At 36.7% G+C, this 13148-nt stretch overlaps 1 protein-coding gene across 6 annotated transcripts in view; it reads left to right on the forward strand.

Annotated features, from left to right (window-relative positions):
- The window catches only part of mpv17 (mitochondrial inner membrane protein MPV17), a 38035-nt gene that overhangs the window by 16324 nt on the left and 8563 nt on the right, over nucleotides 1-13148 (forward strand). For all 6 annotated transcript variants that reach the window (XM_058393631.1, XM_058393627.1, XM_058393625.1 and 3 more), the window contains 4 exons: nucleotides 9576-9668; nucleotides 10307-10402; nucleotides 11537-11569; nucleotides 12999-13051. In XM_058393631.1, coding sequence (XP_058249614.1) covers nucleotides 9576-9668; nucleotides 10307-10402; nucleotides 11537-11569; nucleotides 12999-13051 — 275 coding nt within the window. The remainder of the gene's footprint in view (nucleotides 1-9575; nucleotides 9669-10306; nucleotides 10403-11536; nucleotides 11570-12998; nucleotides 13052-13148) is intronic.

A 13148-nucleotide genomic window follows, 5' to 3' on the forward strand; every position in this document is an offset into this window, starting at 1 on the left:
AAGTGCCAGGACCCAAGGTTTCCCAGCAGAACAGTGCCCAGAGCATCACATACGCAGACCCATTCACAGCCTGATGCACAACAATCTGCAATATATTGGGTATACATCTTAGCATGAAATTTTTCAGCAATTTGTGAGTAGCAGTTCATTAGAATCAGATCAGAATTGCTAGCATTTGCTCCCACATGCATCAGTGAGCCTTGTGTGCCCATTAGCCTGTTGCTGGTTCATCACTTTTTTGGAATACTTTAAGTAGGTACTAACCACAACATACAACAGTTTTGGAGTTTATCCAGTTGGATATATCCAGTTTGGAGTATATGACCCAGTCATATAACTATCACAATTTGGCTCTTGTCAAAGGTGCTTAGATCCCTATACTTTCCCATTTTCCTGATTCCAACACATCCACAACACAAGCATGATGACAATGGCAAAAACATCAGGAGTGCACAAAGGACAGGCATGTATACAAGTTCCGTGATCAATCAATATGTTGAACATGATCAATACAGTTCTAAAGAACTCATCTAGATCTTTGTAGTATTGAGTCAGATTTAGAGTAGGGTTGAACACATACAGCACTTAAGGCCTACCACTGCACAGATACTGCCTTGTTGGTCCAGGATATCTACAGCAACCTGTTTTTGCAAAATCATCATCCATTTTGATAGTGATGTGTTAGATATAAGAGCAAATAGAACTCTGCGGATAGAAATATAGCAAAAGAGCAAATGGAACTCTCAAAACAAGGCCCAAGGACCTTTTCTGATGCTGTGATAACCCAGTGTGGCATCACTCTCACAAAGCATGAAATATCCACCAACTGTTTAAGCATTATGTCATGATTGAATCTTCTTGCAGCCTCAAGAAAAGAGGGTAGGTATAAGGTTTAAAGTACCATTAGTGTAAATCTTAGGCCTTCTTGTCTGCAAATATTTTTTTGTTCACCATTTTTCTACTAAATGTACTCGGCTTTATTACAGTTTAGAGGTGCACATGAGCTGGGGGCATTTAAAGAAATGTGTCACTTAGTGGCAATAAACCAAAATAATAAGCAACAGACTTTACTGCTGTAGATGCAGATAATGCTACTCTAGGCTTATGAAAAGATTGGGGTCTCATGGCAGGAGGAGATAAAAAAAAAAAGAGAACAACGACCATTGAACTTGCCTGGCAAATTACTATAAACACTTCTGCTGCACATCCAGTAAGTGTCTGAGAAAATGGAATAATTGATAACCAGTTTACTACGGACCAGATTCAGAAATGCAGTCAGCTGTTGAGTGGGCTGTGAACTTTGTCTGGGATTGAGAGAGTTGGGAAACGCCCTGTAAATATTTTTTTGCTAACCTCAAAGCTGAGACTACATGCTGCCTTGGAAATTTCACCTACAGAGAATGATCTGGAAAGTGTTTCCCTTATCAAGGTTAGAGCCTGCCAGAACTAGCTGGAAGGTGATCCCTTAATATCATCAGAAGAATAAATCTGAGTGGAAGTGTCCCTAATTTCATGCCTAAATAGTGAACAAAATAGCTCAGGTCTTGATGTAGTACTGATGTGTCTGTAATGTTTTAGTTTTGACTTTGGGAGGTGCTTTCCCCACACTGTAAGAGAATTAAGCTTCATATTTGATAATGTGAAACCAGTGACTGAAGGTGTCATGTTTAGGGGAATCTCTTGTTTTGTTATGATGGCAAGGACAGATGCGTCTTTGCTTTAGCACGGTGCACACAGACAGCTTCCAGCCTAGAAGTGCAGTGTTGGGCCAATTGGGAGGAGCAGAAACCCAATATATGCTGTAGTACACTCTTGTCTTGGCACTTTCTATCAGTTTCTATAATTTTTCTCTGACTGGACCTTTCCACTGAGTGGAGTTAGAAATGCTAATCGCATGTTGTGGAAAGGAAATATCTTCACTTTGGGTTTAACTCCTGTGACCTAAACACCATCAGACCCTCTCAAACTCTGGTCTTACTATTACTAACTGTCTCTATTTAGAGAGTAGCATTACTCTCTAGCATTGTAGGCTGACCCATGATGCTTTTATATGCACTAAGACCAACTTCTTGTATTGTAGATTTGGACAAATGCTGCACAAAACAGTTGGAAACACATCCACTCTAGTGTAGCGTCACAATCTCTGTTTCAAAGTCTGGACTTGTTCAGAGGCCTGAGGCCGAAATTAACCGTGAAGCTTCGATTGGAAATTCAACATTCTCATGACTTTTTTTGCATGACATGGATTTTGCATGGCTGTCCCTGATTTAGTTGAATACGCCTCAACCCAGTGTGGAAACTTATGAACCACCACTAGGACATCCATTTTTCCTTGACCTGGGATAAGGGTGAATTAATAAACCTGCAGGTGTATGACCGACCCCATAGGTGCTGGGGTGTGAGCTGCAGGAGTTGGCACACCAGCTGCTTTGTTGTTGGTCTGGTGCAGTGCACAGCATTAACTGGGGATGTGTTGACCTAAGCATGACAGAATTGCTTCCAGAGCTACATATGTTCCTACGTTCTTCCATGCACCAACAGAATCTAGACTTGCTCCTTTGTCCACCTTGGTCCATATTTCTAATGCAAGAGCAATAGGATACCTGTCCATCATGGAGGACTGGAGTTGCTATATGACAGACTTAATGTAGTCTTACAGTTTTGAGTTTTTGAAGTAGTGTACTTGCTCAGGATTAAGCGGCTAATATTTTGTCACTTTGGCCTCTTCATTCTTTTCTTTTTTTGACTCTAATCTCCCCCTGTGCTGTACAAATGGCTGCTGGTTCAACACCAAGATTAACCTAGTAGTCAACAGAGGACGACAAACAGAGATAGAGACCTTGACAGGTGTAATCGTAATGAGACACACTGCAGACCCCGGCAAGTTAAGATAACTCAAAAGTTTTGAAGTAATAAGTTTCCTCAATTTTTTATAAGTAGATAAACTTAATTGTTTTAAATTAAGTACACTTAATACATAAGAACAGATTAACTCAAAATTATTTATTTGAATAAACTTTTTTTGTTCATAATAAATAAGCTCAATTAATTAAATTTATCGAAAATTAAAGATATTACATGTTTGTTATATATTTTTAAGTATTCAATACTTACAGTTTTTAATTCCCTAAAAATAAAATTTTCATTAATTAAAAGAAAAAAAACTTAAAAAATATTACCTCAAAATTTACATTCAATAACAAAATCTCATTCTTAAACATTAGAAATGAAGAGACTTTTCAACTCCATATGCAGAAGCAAATGTTTTACTTTGCAATAGGAATTCAATATTTCAATCAAAAGGAGCATTCAATCTTCATGAATTAACATCTTGCCATTAGCTTTTGAAAATAAATAAATAAATAAAGTGACACAATATGTAGAAATTCTGGAAATATACAACAGAATAGTTTTCTGCCCTTAAACAAAAATAAATATACATGAACACAAAAAAATCTGTTTTCTGAAAACTCTGAAAACCTGAGCTCAGTTACAATATGCCGTAACTGTATTAGTCAAAACAAATGAAATAATAATCGATGAGTAAAAATCTCTTACTCAGTTTTTTTTCCTGTGTCATGGAATATTTCAAAACGTCTATATTTCAAATCTTCAAATATTTAAACAGAACATTACTATATTAGTCACAACTGGACAAAAGAAAAAGAAAGAAAGAAAATGAAGTGTACAGGGATCGTACATTCACATCTCTTACTCCTTTATCAGTAGATCATTTTTAAGGCTTAGCAATCGGGGTGCTAGTGGCTTTGAGTCATCTAAGCCCAGTAACACTTTTTGAATGAAGTTGAAGGTGTGAGTCAGCTCTTTTGGATAATCCAGATGTAATGCATATATCATGCCAAATACCAAAAAAAAGCATCAGACATCCTGGAAATGTCCCTCAGAATAATGTCACCTTCCAGCACAATAGCGATCCCAGCAGGGTCAAACTGAACAGTGGACCTTGAGTCTCCATTCACCATGCTTAGAAGAGCTACAGCTGAATCTGCAATGTCTGGCTCTTCTATCTCTTCAGTCTAAAAAACATGAGGGAACTTCATGAACATAAGCAGATAAATAATTTTATAAGTCATATGAGATATATAAAACCTACATTCAATGTCTTGAAAAAGACAGAGTCATCTTCACACAAGTAAACAGGGAGAGCTCGAAGTGCAGATGTACGTCTGTTATTGATATCAAAGTGCTCCTGTAAAATAAGTATTAGAGGTGCAAAAGAACAGAGAAAAAATAGTGATAAAGGACAGGTGACAATGGGAAATACATTTAAAGTGACAGAATTCAAAGCTTGCAGTGTTTCCTTATGAAGTGAAACTTGTGATCATTAACCAATTAACATACTATGATTGTAATTAACATTTAAATTTACCAGATCATAGGCATTAAATATGCTTCTCAATGCTTCTGCTATCTTGCCAGTGCGGGCAGCCTTCTGCCTGTAGACAGCCATGAGTCGGGGAGTATGTTTGTCCAGCTCTGCATAGAACCTGTTCTTCAAGTTGATATTCGTTATTCTATGAAATTCTGCAGAAATCTGCAAGCAAGCATAGAGACAAAACATTTAAAAATATATGTTAAACAAGAAAACAAATGAAACAGGCATTTTATTTAAGAAAAAAGGAACTGAGAAAACTACCTGAGACTCCAGTCGAAGTGCAGGCCACTTTTCCAAAAAGTCCTTCACTGGTTGTGATGGGTTATCTACAACAATCTGTTTGCGACACAGAGCAAATGTAGTTTGCATGAGTCTTTCTATTAGCCCATGACTTCTTTCTGCTTTGGAAACTTCCTCAATAATTTGCAATCTTAGCTGTTCCAGGCTTTCAGCATTCTCTCGCCTTGGAAAGTTTGGTAGGTAGTTTACCTCAGCTTGACGAGCTCTTTTGATGTTGGAGTGGGGAGGCTCACTCTCTGGGTTACTTTGGCTTCTCTTCCCCGAGTTTACAGCCACCTCTTCACAACCAGATCTGCTGAGTTTTGTGCGATAGTTGCCCATCTTAAACTTTAAACTTGTCTTCCAGCCATACCAACCACACTGACTTCCTGGTTCTGTGAGGCATGGGTGCTTAGAAATAAGAGCCTCTGCTGCTTTTGCAACTTCTTTGTCACTGGGGTAAGCCTTGAAGCTGTGCATTGCCTTGGCCATATTTTCTAGAATGTCATGTTTTTGGCCTTTTGTTAATTTTAAAGACCTTCTGCTGTTTTCATAGACTGCATTTCCAGCTTCTAGTCTGTACTCAACATCATATGAAAATCGAGGAACTGGGAACACGTCAGGCCAACTCTGCATGCGTTCCAGGGTATGAGGGAGTATTTCAGTGTCTGAAGTTGCAGCTGAGCTGGCATCACTCTCAGATCTGTGTATTTTTAATACAGCCTTCTCTGGAAGTTCTGAAATGTCTGTTAGAAAGCAGAGTTGCCCCCCAAAATCTGGGTCTTCATATTGGAGGCTGAAATCAAAATCAAGACGAGGTCTGAATTTCTCTCTAATCGCTGTAATCAGCTCTTCTACTGTAGTTGGGCGTGTAGAAAAGGTCATCTTGTGGGCAATGTCAGAAGCAATATAAACTCTCAATTAAAGTTTCTGGCACTCCGCCATCTAGGAGACCAATACAACAAGATAAAAAGTGAGGTTAAACAAATAGTTTTCAACAAGATGGACTGTACGTGGATTTCCAAATAATGTAGAAATCTATACCTTATTGTAATGGTAGAAATCGCTTTGACGTCAACAGCAACTGGCCTTCTATAGTGTACGCAGAAAGGGGGGATGTGTCACTTAAATCCGCTATTGCTTTAACAGATATATTACCTAAACACAGATTAAAGGCCCTTAGGTGTTCAATATAATGGGATTTGTGCTCCCTGCACAGGAAGGCCACATGATCGTTCACAAGGAGGATTGATGCAGTTTTACAAAACTGAGGTAACCCTGCTTCAAAACCAGCCACAAAAAAATCCCCAGTACAAATGTCCCATCAATTGTGATTCTAGATGCACAGTATATAGAGTTACTATTAGTCTTCTGTTCAACATACTGTTTTGCCACTAAAACAGATGTAACAGTTGATGCCTGCAAATATGGTTTGAAGAATGCTGGAGCACTTAGATGATAATCCATCATATGCTGGTGTCTGCTTGCCAGTGTCTTTAACACATTTTTAAAGTTTTGTGTATCATGAACAACCTTTTTAAAGAAGCGGTGTTTGCCTTCAAAACGCATGGTCCATAAATGTACAAGAGGTCCAAAACATCTGATCAGCTCTGGGTAATGTTCAATGTAGTGATGCTTTGGCCGAAGCTTAAAGTCTGGAAATACTTCAAGACTTTGTCTGTGGTCCCTAATTTTACTCTGTAGATACTGAATCATCTCTTCAGTAAATGTTGGGGACAGCACTAACTCCACAATATCTTTCAATTCCATTAATACTGCCCATGCACCATCTCCCTCAGGTACTGCACTGCCAAACATAAATGGAAGCAGTCGAAGTAATGCAGCATTTTCCTGCCCATTACCACCTATTGTCATTTTTGTGGTATATGTTTTGGAAATTGGCTTTGGTTTATCAACCTTGTCTGTATGTTGATATGGGAATGTTTCTATTTTCCTGTTCAAATAATCAAGTGTGAAGTGTTTCAGACGAATCATTTCCTGAATGCATAAAGCCAACTCTAGTGGCACAATACCTTCAAGGAGGTCATGGAGAATATCAGGGGGGAAGACAGTGATGGGATGAAAATACTGCAGCTTTTGTTTTAAGATACAGTCTCCTTTCACACCACAACTACTTGCCCCATTTGTACTCAAGACTTTCTGGACATGCAGATCATGACTTAGTTTAGTTCTTAGACTGAATTCACCCTCAGCAACATCATGCAATTGAAACTGGTCTTGAGTGGCCAGACAGAATCTGCAAACATACTCAGAACGAAACGACTGTACAAAGCCTGCCAATCCGTGAGCTGCAAGATTATCTGCTGCAACAAAAAGAACAGTACCTTTAACAGACTGACCAAGAGATTCAATGAACACACCATCTTGTTCTATGTCTTGCAACAAAGGGCCAAAAACACTTTCATAGCCACATTTCTGGACAACAGGAACTTTACACAGCACTGCCAGCTGTATCACATGCAAAGCTGATCGGTATTTGCTAGGTAGATCAGCAAGTACCCAATACACTGAACATAGTTTGTGTATTTTCCTTGAAGTGCCTAACGGATTTGCAATTTCTATCTCATCAATGTAAAACAGCAGTGGCAATTTAAACTCACCTGATGCTAACAACAGCTTATTTTCTTGAAAATACAAACCATCACGATGGCTTTTGTATTGACTGGATTGTGGAGAATGTGCTTCTTGTATTCGGTCAAATATATCAGTATGTTTGAACAACAACTGAATCATGGGAAGTATAGGAACATATACAGCTGTGTGCCCAGGTGCTACAACATACTGAAACGGCATAACCATGGGGTAGTTTCTCTCAATAAAGGTTTTCCGCCGCTTATTTGAAGATAATTCTGCTCCTTTAGCAGTTGCACTGACAAAAACATTACTGTCCTTAACAACACAAACAATTTCATCAAGAGCAGCTTCACTTACAGTATTGCAATGTCTCTGTAATACGCCATTTACCGCCTCTCTCAGCAGAGGTCTTGACAAAGAAAACAGCTGAGACAAATGTTCTACTATTTCCTGCATAGCTATATCTGACACATGAAGTATAGCCTGCATCTTCAAAAACAGAGAGGCTAAATTGTGTTGTAGTTGCACTTTTAATTGGCCCATGTCACACTGAATATCATCAACAACATTCAACATATCTGTGATCTCAGATTGTGTAGGATCCTCATACACAGGCTCTGTGGCTACAGAACTGACATCATCTGCAGCAACTATATCATCAAAAAGATCTACCCAAGTTAAACCAACATCTATTCCATGGGCCCTGCTTTTGTGAGCATTAAATGAGGAGTAGACATTTGTGCTATACCTACAATTCTTATATGGGCATATCCCCATTTCATGAGTTTTCAAATGCCCTCTTAAATGGCCGAAGAGAGTTTTCTCTGAAAAAGGTTGCTTGCACCCACATAAAGGACATTTGTACACCAGCTGGACTCCTGGACATGCATGCATCTTATCCTTCTCATTATGAAGTCGTGATACATGAATTTTCAGTGCATTGAATGAAACAAATGTGCAAATGCATGAGTCACAGAGACAAGGTAAAGGGCTAAGCTTTGAAAAATGGCTGTGTTGCAAGCCACAATGCCTAAGTAACTGTGCTCGGGTAAGTGACGAGTAATCACATAACTTGCATTTCCAATCCATCATTCAAATCCAAATCATGAAAATGACCAGAGACAAGAACACAATAAGTTATGCCAACCTCAGAAATCAACTGGAGTTTTATAATTTGCTTTTGGTTTTATTTGCTTTTAAATTTTAATTTTACTCAGTATGCTCTGGCCTTACAACTCGAACATAAATTAATATAATGTCAAAGACATACAAAAACGAGGTACATTTGGCATGATTACAACTAATTTAATTCCAAACATCGGTAAAAGTAGGAGTGAACAAAATCATTGACCTTTTTTTCCTGGAACTGAAAAGCTTCAAGACAAGTAACCGCGATAACCAACAGGGCCACAGTGTCAGCAAATATAACAAGTCTACCCCTAAATCATGGTTAAATTTAGTTCACCCGCAATACACAGCTAACAAAAATAACATTACAACATGTAAACTGTTCCTGATAATACAAATAATCTAGGTCTATTAGTAAGAATGTTTTGTAAAGTAATTACCAGATTATAACTGCTAAACCACCCGCAGCAACCACGGCAACGATGGCCAATATTATTTCCAGAGAAACGTGTTGAGGCAATGACTCCTGCAGGACCGACCGTTAAAAAATGGCGGGTTTCCAAATTCAAATACGCGTGCGCGTTTTCAAATGTAAATCCGCTGTTAATTATAGTACTTTATGTAAAACAATAAATAATCTGACACGGCAAGATAGTCTAAATGTTTCTCTCTTTCTATAGTACTATAGAGATTTTTTACCTATATGTTTTAAAATTTAAATAAATTGCATTTGCAATTCAAGACTCTTCTTCTTCGCATTATTTTATTAAATAGAATGCCATAATGCAACCCGTGGATTAAATCAAATGGACAATTATTCTCTGTTTTTAATAATAATAATAATAATAATAATAACAAGTCTGGTAATGAGATTATATCATTTCGAAGTTATAATTAAAATTTTTGAGTTGAATGACTTCAACTATTTTATTTGAGTTATTGGAGGTCAAAACACTTAAAAGTTTTGAGATGAATGAACTGTTAAACAATTTTAAGTACAATTAACTTATTTTTAGAGTTCGTTATACTGTTAGGGAATACAGTGCAATTAATGTAATTCATTTCACCTCCCTGTGGTTTATATCTAAACTATTACATGAAAAAAATCAGTAATGTCTGTAACACTTTTAATGACTAATGTATCTAATGAATAAAACCATTGTTTTTTTTCCTACAGGGACCAGTTATTGGTGGATGGTACAGAGTACTAGACAGACTTGTCCTTGGGTCGACCAAAAGTTCTGCACTGAAGAAAATGCTAATTGACCAGGTAGTTTCTAGCTCCATTATTTCTAAATGCATTTTCACACTAAACAGGATGAAAAAAAAAGTGAAATGTTGTGAGGTATACACATTTAAGTTTTTTATCAATTGTATTGATAGCATTCAGCCAAATGTGTCTACATTCATGCTACATTGCACAGTCTAATTTTGCAAAGGTCAGTCTGTGTTGTTTGAACACCACTAGGTTAAAGCAGATTTAGATTTATTTCACTTTAACTTAGAATTCATTTTCTAAATATCCATCAAATTACCAGTTTTCCCATCCTTAATATCCCATCCCTCTCACCCAGAGAGCATGGCCAATTTTATCTTAGATATAGATATAAATAGATATGATATTAATTTGTTCTGTTTTCAGAGCATAAAAAGATTTTTTTAATCAATAACTCCAAGAAAGTTTGGAATTGGTTGTTTAAAAAAAAGCACATATTAATTGTGAGAAAGGTCAGAGTCCATAAAGTTGAAGTGCCCAAATATAAGAAACAATGTAATTCTCATACCACTTGATTTATATGTAATACCTTCAAATTATATCTGAAGTTAAATCTGATATTCATTGTTTTATTTCAACTCTCTTATATTGTGGTATAATGTCAAAATAATTATAGGTCTCTTTGTTCACAGGCATGCTTTGCTCCTTGTTTTCTTGGAACTTTCTTAGGAATTTGCGGAATTCTCAACAGGCTCACCGTGGAAGAGAATGTAGCAAAGCTCAAGAGGGTTAGTGTGCTATTTGTCCAGTTGGTATATACCAGTTCCATTTATTAAAGTCACTAAGTATACATAAGTATATATGTTTATATTTTAGAAAATATTTCTGTAAAAAATTGCAAAAATATAAATATAATCTAAACTTATAGCTATTCATTTTGAACTTAATTTTAAATGAACTTAATATTTAATATTTTGAAGTTTCTAGCATGTAGTAAGTAAAAAACTTCCATTTAATCAGTATTAATTTTCTGATTATTGTGAAACTGGGTGGCATATGCTTTGTATGTGGTATAATTAGAAGGTATGTATGTTGGTTAATGCTTAATAAAGGATTTATGCTATCATTTATCAACTGTATGTACACATGTATGTGCATGTTTACATGCACAGAAGTTTTTCTTCTGCATGAACGCTGTAGAAATTTGCCAATGTGGATAAACTGATTGATTATTAGGAGCTCATCGCACTTCGGATAGTAAATCATATAAGTATAATCGATGCCGTAATTACTGATTTCAGTGCTCACAGGGTGCAGACAGATGGATCAGACAAAATCATCTAGATGATTGAGAGATGTCTTGCTTAAAGATTTGACACATGCACCTTTGCACAAGGAACGGCTTTTGAAGAAAACTCTTTGCTGAGAGTGATGGGTGAATTTTCCGGGCCATTAAAGCAGTCAATTTAGTAAAAAAGCAATTTATTTTAAACTATGAATTTCTAGACAAATAGTAGTATTGTTATAATCCATTTTAGCAGGCTCTTTAACGTCTGCCCTTGTAGGACTAAATTACTGTTATGTTAACTATGTCATACAGTGCCCTCCCTGATGAATTTTCGCCTTAAGAATTGAAATTTTGTGAGACATTTGAATGGGAGCAGTTCAAAACTTGTTAGCGTCAGTGGAAAAAAATAATAAAATAAATATTTATCTCACACAACCAGTCTTTCCCAGGTTGTCCTTTCACAATATTTCAATTTCAATGAAAGGACCCTGTCCTAAAGAAGCAAGATTTTGCAAAGAGCTTGAAGAGTTTCAGAAAACACATGGAGAAACTTAGATTAGATCTACTGCACTTAATTGCTTAATTGAACATGCCTTGATCACCTTGATCACACATTGTTTTGTATTGTCATTAGGATTATACAGATGCCTTGATCACCAATTACTATGTAAGTAATTTGTATTTGTCTATATGTATAAGTTGTCTATATCTCTTGTAGCAGTGAGTGACAGAATTTTTGGCACTTTTGTTAAAGATGAATATGATTGGCAAAACATGCCCAGATTTTGACATTTTCTGCCTTGGGAATTTTTTCAGGATTTCTGCCACTGAAATGTTTGCATGTGTCTTAGAATTCCATCAGCTTAAGCATTTGAGGTGTGACTAATTATAAAAAAAGTGAAAAGGGGGAAAACCACACTGTCATCTTTAAGATTTGTAGAAGAAAATTTACTCATCTGCACAAAGAAAATGTATGTACCTCTAGAAAGTTTGTGAACTCTCTACATTTTCTGTATTTCTGCATCAATTTGACCTGAAATATAAGATCTTCACTGAAATCCTAAAACTAGATAAAGAAACATATGATGCAAAAGGCATATAATGCAAAATGGTCCAACATTAAATATCTTTGTAGGAAATAGTGAACCTATAGGAGTATGAGGATGAGTCCACAATGCGGCAGACACTAAACATGAGCAGTGTGCATGGTACGATAGCAAGAGGGAATGCACTGCTGTACTGCCCATCTGAATTTTCCAAGACATGGCATAGAAAAATCAGAAGCCAGTTGGAATAATGTTCTTTAGACAGATGAATCCAAAATATAACTTATGTTGTGTGATGAACTTGTACTTGTTAGGAAGTGTCTGGTGTTGGTGCAGACATTTGGAGGTTTGAGTATTTCTATACCTGCTGTCTCCTGGGATTTTCACATACAGCAGTATCTAGAGTTTGCTGTGAATGGTTCAGCAGTGAGCTGCATTTCTGTGGACATTAATGCCTTGTTGATAAGAGAGGTCAACAGACAATGGGCAGACTGGTTTGAACCGACAAAAAGGTTATAGTAACTCAGATTACTGTACATTTATGTTGAGCAAAAAATATCTCAGAGTACACAATGCATTGTACCTTGAGGCAGAAGACCATGTCAGGTTTCACTTCTGTCAGGCAAGAGCAGGAAGATGAGACTCCTGTGGGCACCAAAACCAGACAACTGAAGACTGGAAAAAACATAGACTGGTATGAATCATTGGACCCAACCTGCCTTGTGTCATCAGTCTGACTGGTGTATGTGGGGAATGTTTTGAATGCCGCAGCCCATTTAATTATTGTTGCTGTACCTTTATGTACAAAGAACCTGTATTACTAAGCAGATAATGTCATATTTTTATCAGATTTCATTTACTGAAGTTATTGAGAAATCCTTTAACTCTGTGATATGATATTGTTCATTTATTCTTAAAAAATAATCTCCAAGTAGTAGAAAAAGTTTGCTGTTAGTACAGATTTTATTTTCATATTTTGTGTACTGCATTATACACTTCAACTCCATTGACGTTCAAGTCATTTTATTATGTCTTTTCTTTTTTTGTCAGTTGTGGCCTGCTGTTCAGATTGCCAATTTTTATTTCATCCCCCTTCAGCACAGGTAAAATGCTCTTTTACTCCTGATATTCAGATCAGTTTCAGATGATTTTGAAATTCTCTGAAGTAGTTTTTGCTTTAAAACCTGAATGCATTTTAAA

This window comes from Hemibagrus wyckioides, linkage group LG06 (genome assembly GCF_019097595.1).
Source record: "Hemibagrus wyckioides isolate EC202008001 linkage group LG06, SWU_Hwy_1.0, whole genome shotgun sequence".
NCBI lineage: Eukaryota > Metazoa > Chordata > Actinopteri > Siluriformes > Bagridae > Hemibagrus > Hemibagrus wyckioides.